This window comes from Euleptes europaea, chromosome 8 (assembly GCF_029931775.1).
Source record: "Euleptes europaea isolate rEulEur1 chromosome 8, rEulEur1.hap1, whole genome shotgun sequence".
Taxonomy (NCBI): Eukaryota; Metazoa; Chordata; class Lepidosauria; order Squamata; family Sphaerodactylidae; genus Euleptes; species Euleptes europaea.
In genome coordinates, this window is record NC_079319.1 from 36,190,013 (window position 1) to 36,205,014 (window position 15,002).

Consider the following 15,002-nt stretch of genomic DNA (forward strand, 5'->3'; position numbering starts at 1 on the left):
CCGCCGGTGGCCAAGAGGGACCTGGCAACCCTACAGACGGAGGAAATCTGGGTTCAAGCCTTAGGATTTATTTCTGGTTAAACATGCTCAGGGTTCCACACTGTGGGTGACATGAAACTAGTCGTTCTCCCCAGCCTAACCTACTTCACAAGGTTGTTGTGGGAATAACATTTGGGAGCAAAGTTGCCAGCTCTGGGTTAGGAAATACCTGGAGATGTGGGGGGGGGGTGTAACCTGAGGAGGGCAGGATTTGGGGAGGGGAAGAGCTTCAATGGGGTATAATGCCACAGAGTCCACCTTCCAAAGCAGCCAATTCTCCAGGTGAACTGATCTCTGTCACGTGGAGATCAGTTGTAATCCCAGGAGATCTCCAGCCACCACCTGGAGGTTGGTAACCCTATTGGGGAGATCAGTACCATTTATGCCTCATTGAGCTCCTAGCAGGAGTGGAAAAGGACGATGCAGCACCTGATTTGACAGAAACATAGGGTTGGCATCTCCAGGTTAGAAAATTCATGGAGATTTGGGGGTGAAGCCTGCGAGAGTGGGGTTTGGGAAGGGGAGGGACCTCAGCCAGGTGTAATGCCACAGAACTGATGATCAGTTGTGATTCTGGAGATCGACAGGCTCCACCTGGAGGCTGGCAACCGTACGTGAATGTTAAAAAAATATATATCTATCTATATATCTATAGGGAGCGTTATTGAAACCACAGACTATACATAATATAGTGGGCAGGTCCATACCTCCAATTACTGTCTCACTGTCCATTCGGAGATTTCTCCGGCTACATTAACAATGCAATCTAAAATATGTTTGCTCACTCTTACTGAGCTCAATGAGATTTACTCCCAAGCAAGCATGCATACGACTTCAGCCTAGGGAGCGATGATAGTTTTGTAAAGATAAACAGGAGTCTTGGGGCACTTTAAAGCCTAACGAGCTTTTAGCACGTCTGCACCTATGCATCTTGACAAAGTGAACTCCGGTCCACGAAAGTTTGTGCTAGTTTATTTTATTCTAGCATAAATGTGCGCGGACCACAGCCCCACTTCGTCAGACGCATGTGTGCAAATGCAGGAAGAAAATTTGTTTTTGTTCGCTTTTCAGGTGCCCCTATCCCTCTATTTACCGGCAACGTGCTTGCTCCTCTAGACCGACAGTTCAAGCGTTTGGCACCCAACTAGCCAACTCTCTCTCCCCGTTTTACGCAGGCAATGATTTAGCGGACTAAAAGCCTGGGCTGGGACTTAGGACGCCTGTGCTCTGAGACTGGGGCTGACGCTTTATGTGCACTGCGCATGCGCTAGTTCTCTCTTTCCGGAGGCGACCATGGCGGGCGAAGAGTGAGTATCGGTTTCTTCCTAGAGACAATCCGTTGCCATCCGCGGCGTTTGAGTCGCCCGTTCTCCGGTTCTGCTTCTCGAGTTTAACTGCTGAGTCCCCACGTGCCCGTCGAGATTTTGCTTGCACGTCTGGAAGGGGGTTTAGGCGAGAGCGATGTGGCTGGGAACCGGGCAGTAGCCTTGCTGCAACGCAGCGTCCTTGGGCGCGGGTTGGTTTTGGCAGCGGGGCTTCTCTGCAAGGCCTGAGGCGAACCCAGTGGGAATGGGGAGGCGGTGTTGGCAGCCGGCAGTTCACAAGCTGGTGAGGTGACCTTTCCCTGGGTATTGTTAGTCCCACCGCTTGTCTGGTGCGGCTTAGGCCCGGTTTAGCCTTCCGGAATATGGCGGAATGAATGTACCAATGAATGGAGAAGGCTCAAATTCTGTTGCGCTCGCAAAGCTGGTTTTATTTTAACAAGGGTTGGTGCTTTGGAAATAGTGCTTTTTTCATAACTTTTTTGTGGAGTGGTATCATGTGGCGACATAGATGCAGATGCTTCCAGAGCGTTTCACGCATACTTATAAAAACAAGCGTGTTTTTTTTTCTCTCTTGGAAAATGTCGTTAACAGAATTTTTTATTTTATCTTCTAAAATATAAGGGCGAGTTTTTAACTGCTCCTTTATAAAAAAATGTACGATTATCTTCAGGACTTGGTTTTGCTAAGCGTGTTTTATAATTGTGCTGTAGCAGCAGCATGCAGCAAAGAATTCCCTCAAAAGAGAAAGCAGATTATTAAAGGCTGTGCTAAACTAGGCATTTAACTAAAAAAACTGGTACGATTTAACATTCAGTAATTTGTTCATTTATAATACTTTTTGTGGCAAATTGAAAAGACTTTTAAGAGTTTGGGGAAGAAGCTGATCCATAGTTATGTTTTGCTTTTTACTCCGTAATGCAGAGCAAAAAAGAAGGTGCCTTCGGTTCCAGAAAGCCTCGTGAAGAAAAGGAAGGCTTTTGCAGATATAAAGGCCAAACGTCTGAAGAGACTGTTGGTTCAAAAAAAGGTGAGATTTTATTAATCTGGCTAGACTTTCCTCGAGACCTGTGACAAATGGTGGGATTCCACATAGTCCTTAAATGGCCTCTGTATAGATGGTGTGACCCCCATCATCTAAAGAAGTGAGCTGTGGCTCACGAAAGTTCATAACCCTGCCAGAAATGTTGTTAGTCTTTAAGGTGCTACTGGACTGTTGCTCTTTTCTATTGCTAGTGACCCCCATTAGGAATACTGTGTAGGTTCCGGTTGTCAAACTTTAAAAGAGATACTGCAGAGTTGGAAAAGTACAGACGAAAGCAACCAAGATGATTAAGGGATTGGAACACCTTTTTTACACGAAGAGAGTGTGGGGCTCTTGGAGGGAAAATAATGGGGAATGGGTGCTAGAGGTTTGTAGAACTATGCATGGGATATAGAAAGTGGATAGAGAGGATGCTGTCACTGTTCTGCAGTGCTAGAACTTGGGGGCACTCAGTTAAGTTGATGGGCAGTAGAGTGAGGATGGACAAAATAAGTACTTGTTTACTTAATGAGTAATTGTGGAATTACTCTGACCCTAGAAGCTAAACTGACCCTAGAAACTAAAATGACTAAACTGAGGCTATTTTGGTCACATGAGACGACAAGAGTCACTGGAAAAGACAGTCATGCTAGGAAAAGTTGAGGGCAGCAGGAAAAGAGGAAGACTCAACAAGAGATGGACTGACTCAATAAAGGAAGCCACAGCCCTCAATTTGCAAGATCTGAGCAAGGCTGTCAAAGATAGGACATTTTGGAGGACTTTCATTCATAGGGTCGCCATGAGTCGGAAGCGACTTGACGGCACTTAATACACACAATTGTGGAATTCACTGCACACAATTGTGGAATTCACTGCCAGGAGTGTAGTGGTGGTCATGAGCATAGGTGGCTTTGTTAGACAGACTGATGGGGGATAGATCCATCAAAGTCTACTAGCCGTGGTGATTAAAGGGAACCTCCATATCCTGAGGCAATAATTTTCTGATTTCTAGTGCTAGGAGGCATCTTCAAGGTGGTGTTGGGGGGCTTGGCCTGTATGTTCTGTTTGTTGGTCCTTCAGGGCAACTGATTGTGCATAGTGTGAAACAGGAAGCTGGACTAGGTGCACTATCAAGGGTCTGATCCATGAGGACACCTCATGTTTTCTGGGATATTCTGCAGTAGATTTGCAGAACCTGGGTTTTTTCCCCTCTGGTTGGCAGGTCAGCTTTTTGGCATTGTGTAGCGCTTTAAAATTATGGGTGGCCTGATCCCAAAGGATCTTTGTCCCAGAAGAGCTTGCACTCTAATGCAGGTTGAAAAAGCTAGTTGTCTATACTTCTTTGCTTTTTCCATTTCCAGAAACAGTCTTTCTCCTGTACCTGTCATTAGATCTTATTTTTCCTTAGCCTGTTAGCACTGTACTTTCATGGATATTGAGATGTTTTATTTCTTCAGTTGTAAGATATTGATGAAACTTTGAAGAAATATTTCTCATCTATTCCATAAGAACATAAGAAAGGCCCTGCTGGATCAGACCAAGGCCCATCAAGTCCAGCAGTCTGTTCACACAGTGGCCAACCAGGTGCCTCTAGGAAGCCCACAAACAAGACGACTGCAGCAGCACCATCCTGCCTGTGTTCTACAGCACCTAATATAATACGCATGCTCCTCTGATACTAGAGAGAATAGGTATGCAGCATGACTAGTGTCCATTTTAACTAATAGCCATGAATACCCCTCTTCTCCATGAATATGTCCACTCCCCTCTTAAAGCCTTCGAAGTTGGCAGCCATCACCACATTTTGGGGCAGAGAGTTCCACAATTTAACTATGCGTTGTGTAAAAAAATACTTCCTTTTATCTGTTTTGAATCTCTCACCCTCCAGCTTCAACAGATGACCTCGCATTGTAGTGTTATGGGAGAGGGAGAAAAACGTCTCCCTGTCCACTCTCTCCAAACCATGCATTATTTTATAGACCTCTATCATGTCTTCCCTCAGCTGCCTTCTTTCCAAGCTAAACAGCCCTAAGTGTCTTAACCGCTCCTCATAGGACAGTTGCTCCAGTCCCCTAATCATCCTGGTTGCTCTTTTCTGCACCTTCTTAAGCTCTGTAATATCCTTTTTTAGGTGTGGTGACCAGAACTGTACACAGTGTGGTCTCACCATAGATGTGTGCAAGGGCAGTATGATATCAGCAGTTTTATTTTCTATTCCTCGTCTAATTATGGCCAGCATGGAATTTGCCTTTTTTACAGCAGCCGCACACTGGGTTGACATCTTCATTGAGCTATCCACTACCACCCCAAGATCCCTTTCTTGGTCTGTCACTGCCAGCACAGATCCCATCAGTGTATATGTGAAGTTGGGATTTTTTGCCCCAATATGCATCACTTTACACTTGCTCACACTGAATCTCATTTACCATTTTAATGCCCATTCTTCCAGTATGTATAGATGCTTCTGGAGCTCTTCACAGTCCGATTTTGTTTTAACCACCCTTAATAATTTGGTGTCATCTACAAACTTGGCTATTTCACTGTTTAACCCCAACTCCAGGTCATTGATGAACAGGTTGACAAGCACCGGTCCCAACACAGATCCCTGAGGCACCCCACTGCTCACATCCCACCATTATGAGAACTGACCATTGATTCCTACTCTCTGCCTGTTGTGCCACACTGAAGGGACTCCTGTACTCTTGCCATCATCTTCCCTTAACCAGAGCTGTGTCCTTCTGTTCCTCAACATCACCCTTTCCCTTCTGGAATTTTCCCACCCCAGGGCTGAATTAATAGGACTTCATTTACCCCTGCCCGGACAGGAAAAGTTAACATTTCTTACAGAAGAGCACCTTCAAAAGTTTATGAGGTGCATAATATAAATCTTTCTGGTTTGGGAAGCCTTAACTTAGACTTCAGACTACTTTATGTATACCTTTCCCCCCCTTGTTCTGTTTCCCTCCTGTAATAATAATAATAAAAAAAAAACTTGAGACTTCAGTTTGCTGTGATGTGTGAATGAGGGTGCCTGGGAAAATTGGGTTTTCCCCTACAACCTGGTAAATTGCCATAACACACTGTTGTTTAAATAAAATAACGGCTTAATCCCGTATATTGGGAGGGGTCTTTTGAGGAAGCTTTCAACTGCACTCTGTGCACATGGGTGGTAGCCTGTGAACATAGCGAACAAGCTACGTCTTCCCCTCTTGAAAAAAGAAGCTTGTTGTGATGTCTGAATACCACTTTGGATGGCATCAATGTCTGAAGCTTTGTAGGTTGTTGAAATTAATACATTGCTGTTCTAATTTCAGTTGCGAAAGGATGAACGAAAACTCATCTATAAAAGAGCTCAGGCCTATCACAAAGAATACAGGCAGATGTATCGACGTGAGATTCGCATGGCTCGAATGGCTCGCAAAGTTGGCAATTACTATGTACCTGCTGAACCCAAACTGGCATTTGTAATCAGAATCAGAGGGTAAGTTGAACAAGTGGGATATGCAGGCCCTGACATTAATTATAGTTAATTCTTTGCACCAGCAATCTTAACAGTGCATTCCTGAGGAGAGTTACTCCAGTCTAAGCCCACTGAAATGAATGGGCTTAGACTGGAGTAACTGTCCTTAGGATGCACCGAAAGTGGCTAATTTGAGGGAGGAAACTGAATTGCAGTGTCTGACAAATTGGTCAGCTGTTTAACAGTGAGTTCTGTGGTTCCAGTTCAATAATAGGGACGTACCACTGTCAACTGTAGAAATATTGGGTTGCATCTTATAGAAAACAAATGAAATACATTTTCCCTGCAATCTCCTCTATCCCTAGTATGTGGGACACAGTTCAGGGGGCTACCAGAAAGGTTAATCAGCAGAGATCGCCCAGTCCTTCTGGAATGGGTCATGGAAAAGCTTGTGTAGGGAGTTTCTCCTATTTCCCCCCTTCTTGTTGCAGCCCCTGTACTGTTCCCAAGGGTCCCCTTATCCTCAGGAGTGGCTTTACAGGGAGCTGTAGTGGGATAGAGGAGGCTGCAAAACTCCCCTTTGTGCTACAGGATTCATTTTACTGAGGAATGTTCTATTGGTTTCAGCAAAATTGGACATCCTTGAGCGTTTTGTTAGTGGAATAGAATTTTGTGTAGTAAAACTAACATCTTTAAAGTTATGCTTAACCTGAATACCTGCTGATATTGTTCTAATTACAGCAAGGTCAGTTATCTGTAATACAATTAATCTTAATTAAAATATTTTGCTATGAATTTCAGTGACGGTACATTCTTAAAAGCTATTATTCTTATGTGCTGAAAATGTCCTCGTTTTTCTGAACCTTTCAGCATTAATGGTGTCAGTCCCAAGGTTCGCAAGGTACTGCAGCTTCTTCGTCTGCGTCAAATTTTCAATGGGACTTTTGTGAAACTCAACAAAGCATCCATTAACATGCTGAGGATTGTTGAACCCTACATTGCATGGGGGTAAGTTGAATCTTGAATGTAATAGTTTTCATATAAGTAACAATTACATTCACTAAATTGTTTGCTGCTTTTTCCAGTTCTTTCATCTGTATTCTGCTTCTGAACAAGATGGTCTTGGATTCTCTCAGCAGCAAGAAGGGGGGGGGGAGTATGTGTATAAGACAGTGAAACAGAGAGAAGCTGCTTTCACAGCAGTGCTATGAGATAAACGTATTGGTCTGTGTCATAATAAATGGTTCAGAAGCTAGTTTGTGGATTTGATGTCCTAAATCAGTGATGGCGAACCTTTTAGAGACCGAGTGCCCAAACTACAACCCAAAACCCACTTATTTATCGCCAAGTGCCAATACGGTAATTTAACCTGAATACTGAGGTTTTAGTTTAGAAAAAACAACTCATACATTTACATATTTTTCATTTAAAAAAACAAATAATAACAGAGCTTTCAATGATACAAACAACTTTTTATTGAAAGGTAAAAGTTTGCATTTGGCATGCATCTCTCCAGGACTCGTCCTCTGCTCAGCCACCAGACATTATTGTACATAAGTTAACAATTATTCTATGCCTGAACCTCCTCAAGAAGTGCTTGAAACTGTTGACAGTTCAGAGCACGAGCCATGATGTAATTCACCATTTTTGTGACATCTTTGAGGACATCGTCAATTTTTTTGAACAATTAATGTGATTTTTGCTGTTGTGTGCATGCTGATAATTTGTCTACCCTTGGCTCATACTTTGTAAGTTTGAGAGCAACACATGCAGCATTCAGGTCATCTGTTAGCCTGTTTCTGGTGTCAGATTTGATATAATTCAAAGCTGAAAACAGCTGCTCACAAGCATAAGATGATCCAAACAGAGTAAGGAAAGCAATCCCAAGTGCTTTCATTGACTTAAAATTATTTGGCAGAGAATTCCACACTTTAAGGATTTCACTTTCAGAACTAACTGTGCTGTCCTTTGGCATCCCTTCTATCTTCTCAAATGTTTCTCGCAGGTCATGGAATGTATTTTTCCAGATAGAGCTTTCTTAAAATTCTTTTAGCTCCATTTCCAGATTTTCTAAATCTAACCAGTATAGGCAGGAAAGATCAAGTTCTTCAAATTTGGCTCTATCTGGAGAAGTAAGAAAACACAGGGTTGTCTCCATCTTATGGAACTGTAAAAATCTGTTACTAAAATTCACCTTTGCTGCTGCTACAATGCTATAAAATTCCTTGTAGATTTCCTGATGGCTTGTAGGATTGTCTGCAAATGTTGTAGAATTTTTTTAATGCTTTTTTAGATTTGGAAAATATTTCAGCTGCCCACTTTCAAGATCTCTTTCAAAAATCTCCAGTTTTCTCTCAAATGTTTTGATATCACAAAACATCCTTTCTGCTGTTTTCCCTACACCTTGTAGTTGTTTGTTCAGTACGTTGAAGTGTTGTGTAGAATCTGTAAAAAACATGAGGTTGGTAAGTCGGGCCATATCAGTGAGCTGTGGATATTCCTGCCCTTTTTCATTCATAAACAGTCTAATTTCATCCAAGCAGGCTACAAATCTCTCCAGGACTCGTCCTCTGCTCAGCCACCGGACATTATTGTACATAAGTAGACAATTATACTGTGCCTGAACCTCCTCAAGAAATGCTTGAAACTGTTGACAATTCAGAGCACGAGCCATGATGTAATTCACCATTTTTGTGACATCTTTGAGGACATCATCAAATTTTTTGCTGTTGTCCCTGGCACAAAGAGCTTCTTGATGTATAATACAGTGGAACTGAATGACTTGATGTTTTGCTTCTTTAACAAAGAATTGTATGAAACCAGATGTTGCCCCCACCATAGAAGGTGCCCCATCACTAATAATTTAAACCACTTTTTCTGGTCTTATGTCTTGTGACAAAAAAGCCTCCATCACAGCATTGTAGATATCTATCCCTTGTGTTCTTTTAGGCAAAGACACCAGTTTCACCAGCTCTTCTCTCATGGTGTCACCAACAGCATAATGCAAAATTACTGCTAGCCTTGCATGATTATTTATATCTCTGCTTTCATCCAAGCACATGGAGTAACAGGCTGCCTTTTGTAAGTCAGTGGTGAGCTGCTGACTAACATCACTTGCCATGCGCTGGACTCTATCTTTAACAGTATTTCTGCTAAGTGGCATCTCACAGATGCGTTGAATAATTTTATCCTTGTTTGGGAAATCATGAAAAAGGGAATTGCTCCCAGACAACATGGCTGTGTTGATAATATCCCCATCAGAGAGGGGCTTACCATGTTTTGCTATGCACAGTGAAATTTGAAAATTGGCAGCTGTCAGATGATTTGTTCTAGAAAGAGTTGGAAATTTCTTCTAGAAATGAGGCTTGGGGGAAGCTAGGTAGACAGACAGAGATACATCCTGGCATGACAGGAGGGTCAAAGATATGGCCCACGTCTGAGAACAAAGCCACTGTAGTACCAGCCACATGGGACACTGAAGCTTCATGGACCTTTGTCTATCAAGGTCAGTACTGTCTACTCACTTCAAAGCAGGTGTTCTATCATTGAACCATGTCCCCCACCCCCAGCTCCTCAAGTACTTCTGAATTCCATAGATTTCAAGGGGAGAAAAGTATTTTCTTCTATTTAGCTCTCAGACTGAAACCAAGAGGACTAAAGGCCAAACCACACATTAGGTTGAAGATCCATTACTAGATCTCCACATGGTTTTTTCACCCTAAAATGCAGCCACAGGGACAGACCCCACTGGGCTGGGAGGATATTAACTTTCTTCATTTTCCCAATTAAAAATGTCCTCCCCAACTGGGTGGCTATTGTTCCTGGTAGACAAATCTTTTTCTGTCTTCTTTCCTTGCTAGAAGATAATTGTACCTGGTGTGGAGGGGAGGGTTCAGCTGAGAAGTTAGTACCTTGTTGTCTCTGTAAAGGGCCTTTTTAAAACAGCTGCACCCTGGGACCAAGTTGAGAATTAGATATATAGGTGAGTCAGCACAGGGCTTAACATTCTGTAAGGGGAAAAAAAACAATGTTGATGTTTGAAAAGGCAGTTGGAATGGGGTGCAGAGAGTTAGTTGGATGGTAAGGGATGATGAGAAGCTGACAGAGTAAGCATGGATAAAAAGAAAAAAGGCAGAGCAATCAATGTGGTAATACCTACCTAGGAAAGCAGAATGGAAGAAATTGAAGACGGGCGGGGCCCCCAAACTGAAGACGGGCGGGGGGGCCGACAAACAGCTGAGCTGCTCCGCAACTCAGCTGAGAGGAGGGGGGAGTGGCAAGGTGCTCGGCCACAGCCTCCCCGGTCCAAAGTAAAGACGGGTGAACAGCTGAGCCCAACGAACATCTGAGCTGCAGCCAACAAACAGCTGAGCTGCGGCCCCAACTCAGCTGAGAGAGGGGGAGGGGCTTGCCCCGGGTGCAAGGAGAGGAAGGGCGCAAGCGCAGGCTTGGGGAACATGGGCTTGGGGAGAAGGAGCACCGCAACATGGCACAGCCCTAGGCAGACGTGACAGCTCCGCGCGTGCCCACAGAGGGCTCGGCGTGCCGCATGTTCGCCAACACGGTCCTAAACTGTTTGGGATCAGGGTGTCAGAAGGGCCCCGTTCCCAGCACATATTATTATTATGTTTTATTGTTTCAATTTAATACCCCGCTCTCCTTGGCCGAGACCGGGCTCAGAGCGGCTTCACATAACTTTGTGAGAGGTTCTGCTCTGTGTATCCCTGATTTTGGAGATAAGATCAGTAGGCATCAAGGATAGGGCTTTTTTTGATGAGCGAATGAGTCAGGGCTATTGTCTTGCCTGTGCAGTCTCTGGTTGCATCTGGAAAGGGGACCCAGTGATCAGCAACTTGCTAAGAGGTGTCCCAAACCTGGAACGAGACTTATGACATTTTCTCCTGTTGCTTATTCATCTGTTACTGGTTGTATTGTGGGTTTTAAATTGCCATTAAACTGCGGTGTAGGGCTCATAATATGCAAACACAGAAGTTTATTCTTGTTATAGTATTGAATTAGCCAATGCAGATATTTCACCTTTTTGTTCCAGTTATCCCAACTTAAAATCTGTGCATGAACTGATCTACAAGCGAGGCTATGGCAAGATCAACAAGCAGCGTGTTGCTTTGACTGACAATTCTTTGATCAAGAGATGTCTGAGTAAGTACAACTCATTTTTTAGCAGTCCTCAGGGCTTAATATGATTTACTAAATGTTGGTTGCTTTTGGTGCATAGATACATATGTAAGCCTGTTGCCTATTCTGAATTGTGCTGTGTATCATAGAGGAAACTTTCTTGACAGTCATTCTGTTGGTTGGTTTGAAGTCCAGCGTTTTTAGCTCTCATACTGTAGTTCTGTTTACATAGTGACCTGAGCCTTTTATTATCGCTGCTTTGAGATGTCCTGGCAAGCAGTGTAACAAGCATGAACATACCTTGTTCTATCAGAGAAATGAGTGCAACTGTGACTGGACTGCTGTGGAGTTCATGTATACATTTTTATTCTGGCCCTCCTGGGGGCTCACTACATGGTTTTTCTCCCATTTTATTATCACAGCAGACCTGGAAGGTAGGTTAGGCAGAGACAGTGACTGGCCCAAGGTCATCTATTGAGAATCATGCCAAGTGGGGAGTTGAACTTGTGTCTCCCAGTAACACATTAACCGCTACATTTCACTGGTTCTCTTGAGGCACGTCTGCCTTTGTTGGCCACTCAGGCCCTCAAAATTGTTAATAAAAATGCAGAAACTATATTAAAACACAATATTTTAAAAAGTTTTTTAATGGTTCTTGTTCTCACAGTGTTTTCATGTAATCTATCAATTAGCTTATTAGTAAGAGGAACTTTTTTAGGACCTTGCCTGAAAAAGATGCAGTAGAAAGCATAAATATAAGCAAGCCCTGCGTTTTTACGTCTGGGAACATTTCTTTGAAAGCTAAAGATACAGTTGCTCAGTTTATGTCATTTTAAGGCATACTGTCACTTTTTCACTGAGGAAAAAAAATGAGATATATGCACAGCTAGAAAAACCGCCGTTCCCCACTTCATTACATCCTTCTCTTAACAGCTACTTGAGGCTATTGGAGGGTATTACAATATTACTGTAATGTTCATTCATAGCCTGCCTTTCTCACTGAAGCTCCAGGTGGATTATAAAGTATAAAAATGATTTGATCAGATAGCAAAGATCTCCAATAAACTATGCAGTACGACTTAAGGCTACAAAAATAGGACACCTCCCCCCCCCCCAAGATATCTACATTGGTATTCAGTAGCAAGAATATCTGTAAGAGAATACTGCTTTATGTGTAATTTCTGTGTTATATTTACTAACACATTCTCAAGCATATTTATGGATGAATTGGCATAACTTTATTTGTATGCTGGCAGATGATTTAAGTGATTAATCATTGGCATTTCTATCAATGGCAGTCTAATATTTTTCTTGGAAGACTACTGTGTTAGTGTTTGAAAAAGACTTCCCTGGTTCGAGGCTCTCTTTGGCTTTGAAACTGACTGGATGACGTGACAAATGATCTTAACAAGGTGGTGATAAGAATCAAAGATGTTTAAGCAGTTTGTGCACTGAACTTTGTGGTTATTCTGTTTTATTTTAGAAAAGTATGGCATCATTTGCACGGAAGATCTGATCCATGAAATCTATACTGTTGGTAAAAACTTCAAGGCAGCAAACAACTTCCTCTGGCCATTCAAGCTGTCTTCTCCACGAGGTGGAATGAAGAAGAAAACTACCCACTTTGTAGAAGGGGGTGATGCAGGAAACAGGGAAGATCAGATTAACAGACTCATAAGAAGAATGAATTAATGGTATGATTAAGTGTTTGTTAATACCATGCAAGTTAGTGATGTTTCCAAAGGTTAGAGCACAAGCTTCAGCAGCTCTGGAAGCCTGTTTTCAAGGTGAGGCAGGCCTCAGTTGCTGCATACCCTCTGACTCAGATTGTAAATGTGACAGGCAAATACCCCTTTCACTACTTCATTGAACCTAAGCACATCTCAGCTTGAGCTTGCATGAATGGGGAATTGCCTGGAATGTTCTGATGGAAGAATGGGGTACATTAAGGGAGCCACTATGGTTCAAGTCCAGTGTCACACCTCCATTTTGCAAGGTTGAACATTCCCTGCCTCCTTTTCTTCAGGTTAAGCAGGAAGCTGAGGCTTTCCTGGCCTGGGTCTTATTTATTATCTTTAGTATGTATGCTATAGAATTAAGTTAGTTAGGCTGCCTTAAAGTTTAAAATTCAACAGTTCTGCAAGTAAGACCTCCAAAGGTGGTAGTCCAGAAATTGTGGCTAGTCAGGTTACCCACTCACGTTAATGACAGTAGCCATAACAGGAGGGAGGAGAACCCTGGTGGTTAGCTTGTTCTCAGGTGGATGTTCACAAACCTGTGTTAAAATTCCTTAAGTTACACAGGGGGTAAAAAAGGTTACTGTGTGAATAGACAAGCACTGAACGTAATTCAGCCAGTTTGAGATGTTCTGAGTCAATTTCTATTAGAAGTATTCTATTATAGTTTATTCTAAGACTGTTTTAGTTAATTTCATCTCCATACTTACCAGGTAGATAGTGTAGGAAATAGTGGCTAATAGAACATGTTTGATAAACTACCTAGTATTTACTGTTAATTTGTCTTTTTCCCTTAGGTGCTAAGACTTCACCAAGCTTTGCAAATAAAAACAGTCTCTGTAAACCATTTGTCCTTTTCCTTCTTGAATTGACTGGCTGCCAGTAAAGCAGGGTAATCAGTATCCAGTTCTAGGGGAAATCATAAGGTGCTGGCCAAATTCTACACATGATTTTTACTCCCCCACCTCCCTTTTCCATCTTAAACCATGACAAGAAAACTATGCAGGGATTTAAAGTATTGGTGGGAATGGAGGGAGAGGAATAACTACCCTTAATCCTCTGCCTTATGAGTAGAATCAATAGTGTTGCCCTTCTCTAGCACGGAGGGGGGGTGAGAGGCATTTCAGTTAGTGTTATGACATGGATTGGATACTTGACTAAATGACTGCTTCTGTGCATGCCACAGGCTAGTTTACATACACGAGGCTACGCTGACACCAAAGGTCAATTTGTTTCTTACAGCCCTTATAGGCCCCCGCCAATTGATCTTAACATTCTGCCTGTGTCACTGCTTAGCGAGTGTGAAGGGGTAGAAATGGCCAATATCATCCTGTTGAGAATTCCTCTGAAATTACAGAGCTAGTTTTTTTTTACTAGAAATAGCAGCAGCTGGTTTATTTCTTTTTCACTCAGTTCATTTATTTCATTATTGGCCAGCTGCTGAAGACCAGAATTTGACACTGGAACCAAGTGTTCATGTAAACTTGTACAAACAGCTATTGATTTTTTACAGGGAATGAGGACTGCTGCAGCAGCTGTACTATTTAATCCCAGTTAAACATCGTGGTGCACACTGAGTCACAAAATATACACTACTGTTTGATGTTGCCTATTCCCGCCATGTTCAGTGTGCTTAAAACACACTCCTATTTTCTGTCTAGAAAGAAATTCCACTGAAGTCCCTCCTGAGGAAAAACCTCCATGCATTAATGCATTGTTCACGAGACCGCAATCTGGGACAATGGAGTATAACAACAACTTTCTTAGCATAAGGTTTTTTGGAATGGCCTATAATGATCTTAAAATAGTCTCATGTCAGCAGAACAAGTGACTGTGAGATTCTGATCCTGGCTTGGAGACAGTGCACAAATAAATACACCTCAAACTTAAAGGCAGTTGTATATGGAAATTTCTGGCTGAAATTGAGTCAAAAGCACTGTTCCAGTCATGAACAATCCCTCTGAAATGTACTTGCTGTGCAACTTCAAAATGCTGCTTTTATTTGAACTGACATCAAAGCTGATTTCTACAAATGATGAAATAAGTTTGTCTAAGTGTACTTTAAATAACAAACACTGCATAATACTTTTTATTAGTACTACCTGAAAGCTTGCACAATGTTATGTGTGTTGCCTTCTGCAGAAGTCTTCATCATGGTGGAAGTTAAAGGGGAAGAGAGGGGAAAAAGTGATTTCTTAAGGCTACATGTCTGTTGAATTTCAGGTAGTCTTTAATAGATTGGGCAGATCTGGCAATCAATAGGAAAACTAGCCTAAAAATCAGGG

The 15,002-nt window shown here is 42.4% G+C and overlaps 1 protein-coding gene across 1 annotated transcript; it reads left to right on the top strand.

Annotated features, from left to right (window-relative positions):
* The first annotated feature begins 1,272 nt into the window (after positions 1-1,272).
* RPL7 (ribosomal protein L7) lies at positions 1,273-13,564 on the top strand. The gene is made up of 7 exons (XM_056854492.1): positions 1,273-1,346; positions 2,286-2,391; positions 5,700-5,866; positions 6,716-6,853; positions 10,896-11,005; positions 12,465-12,675; positions 13,515-13,564. The coding sequence occupies exons 1-6, from the start codon at positions 1,333-1,335 to the stop codon at positions 12,671-12,673; spliced, it is 744 nt and encodes a 247-aa protein (XP_056710470.1). The 5' UTR covers positions 1,273-1,332; the 3' UTR covers positions 12,674-12,675; positions 13,515-13,564.
* Positions 13,565-15,002: the final 1,438 nt, after the last annotated feature.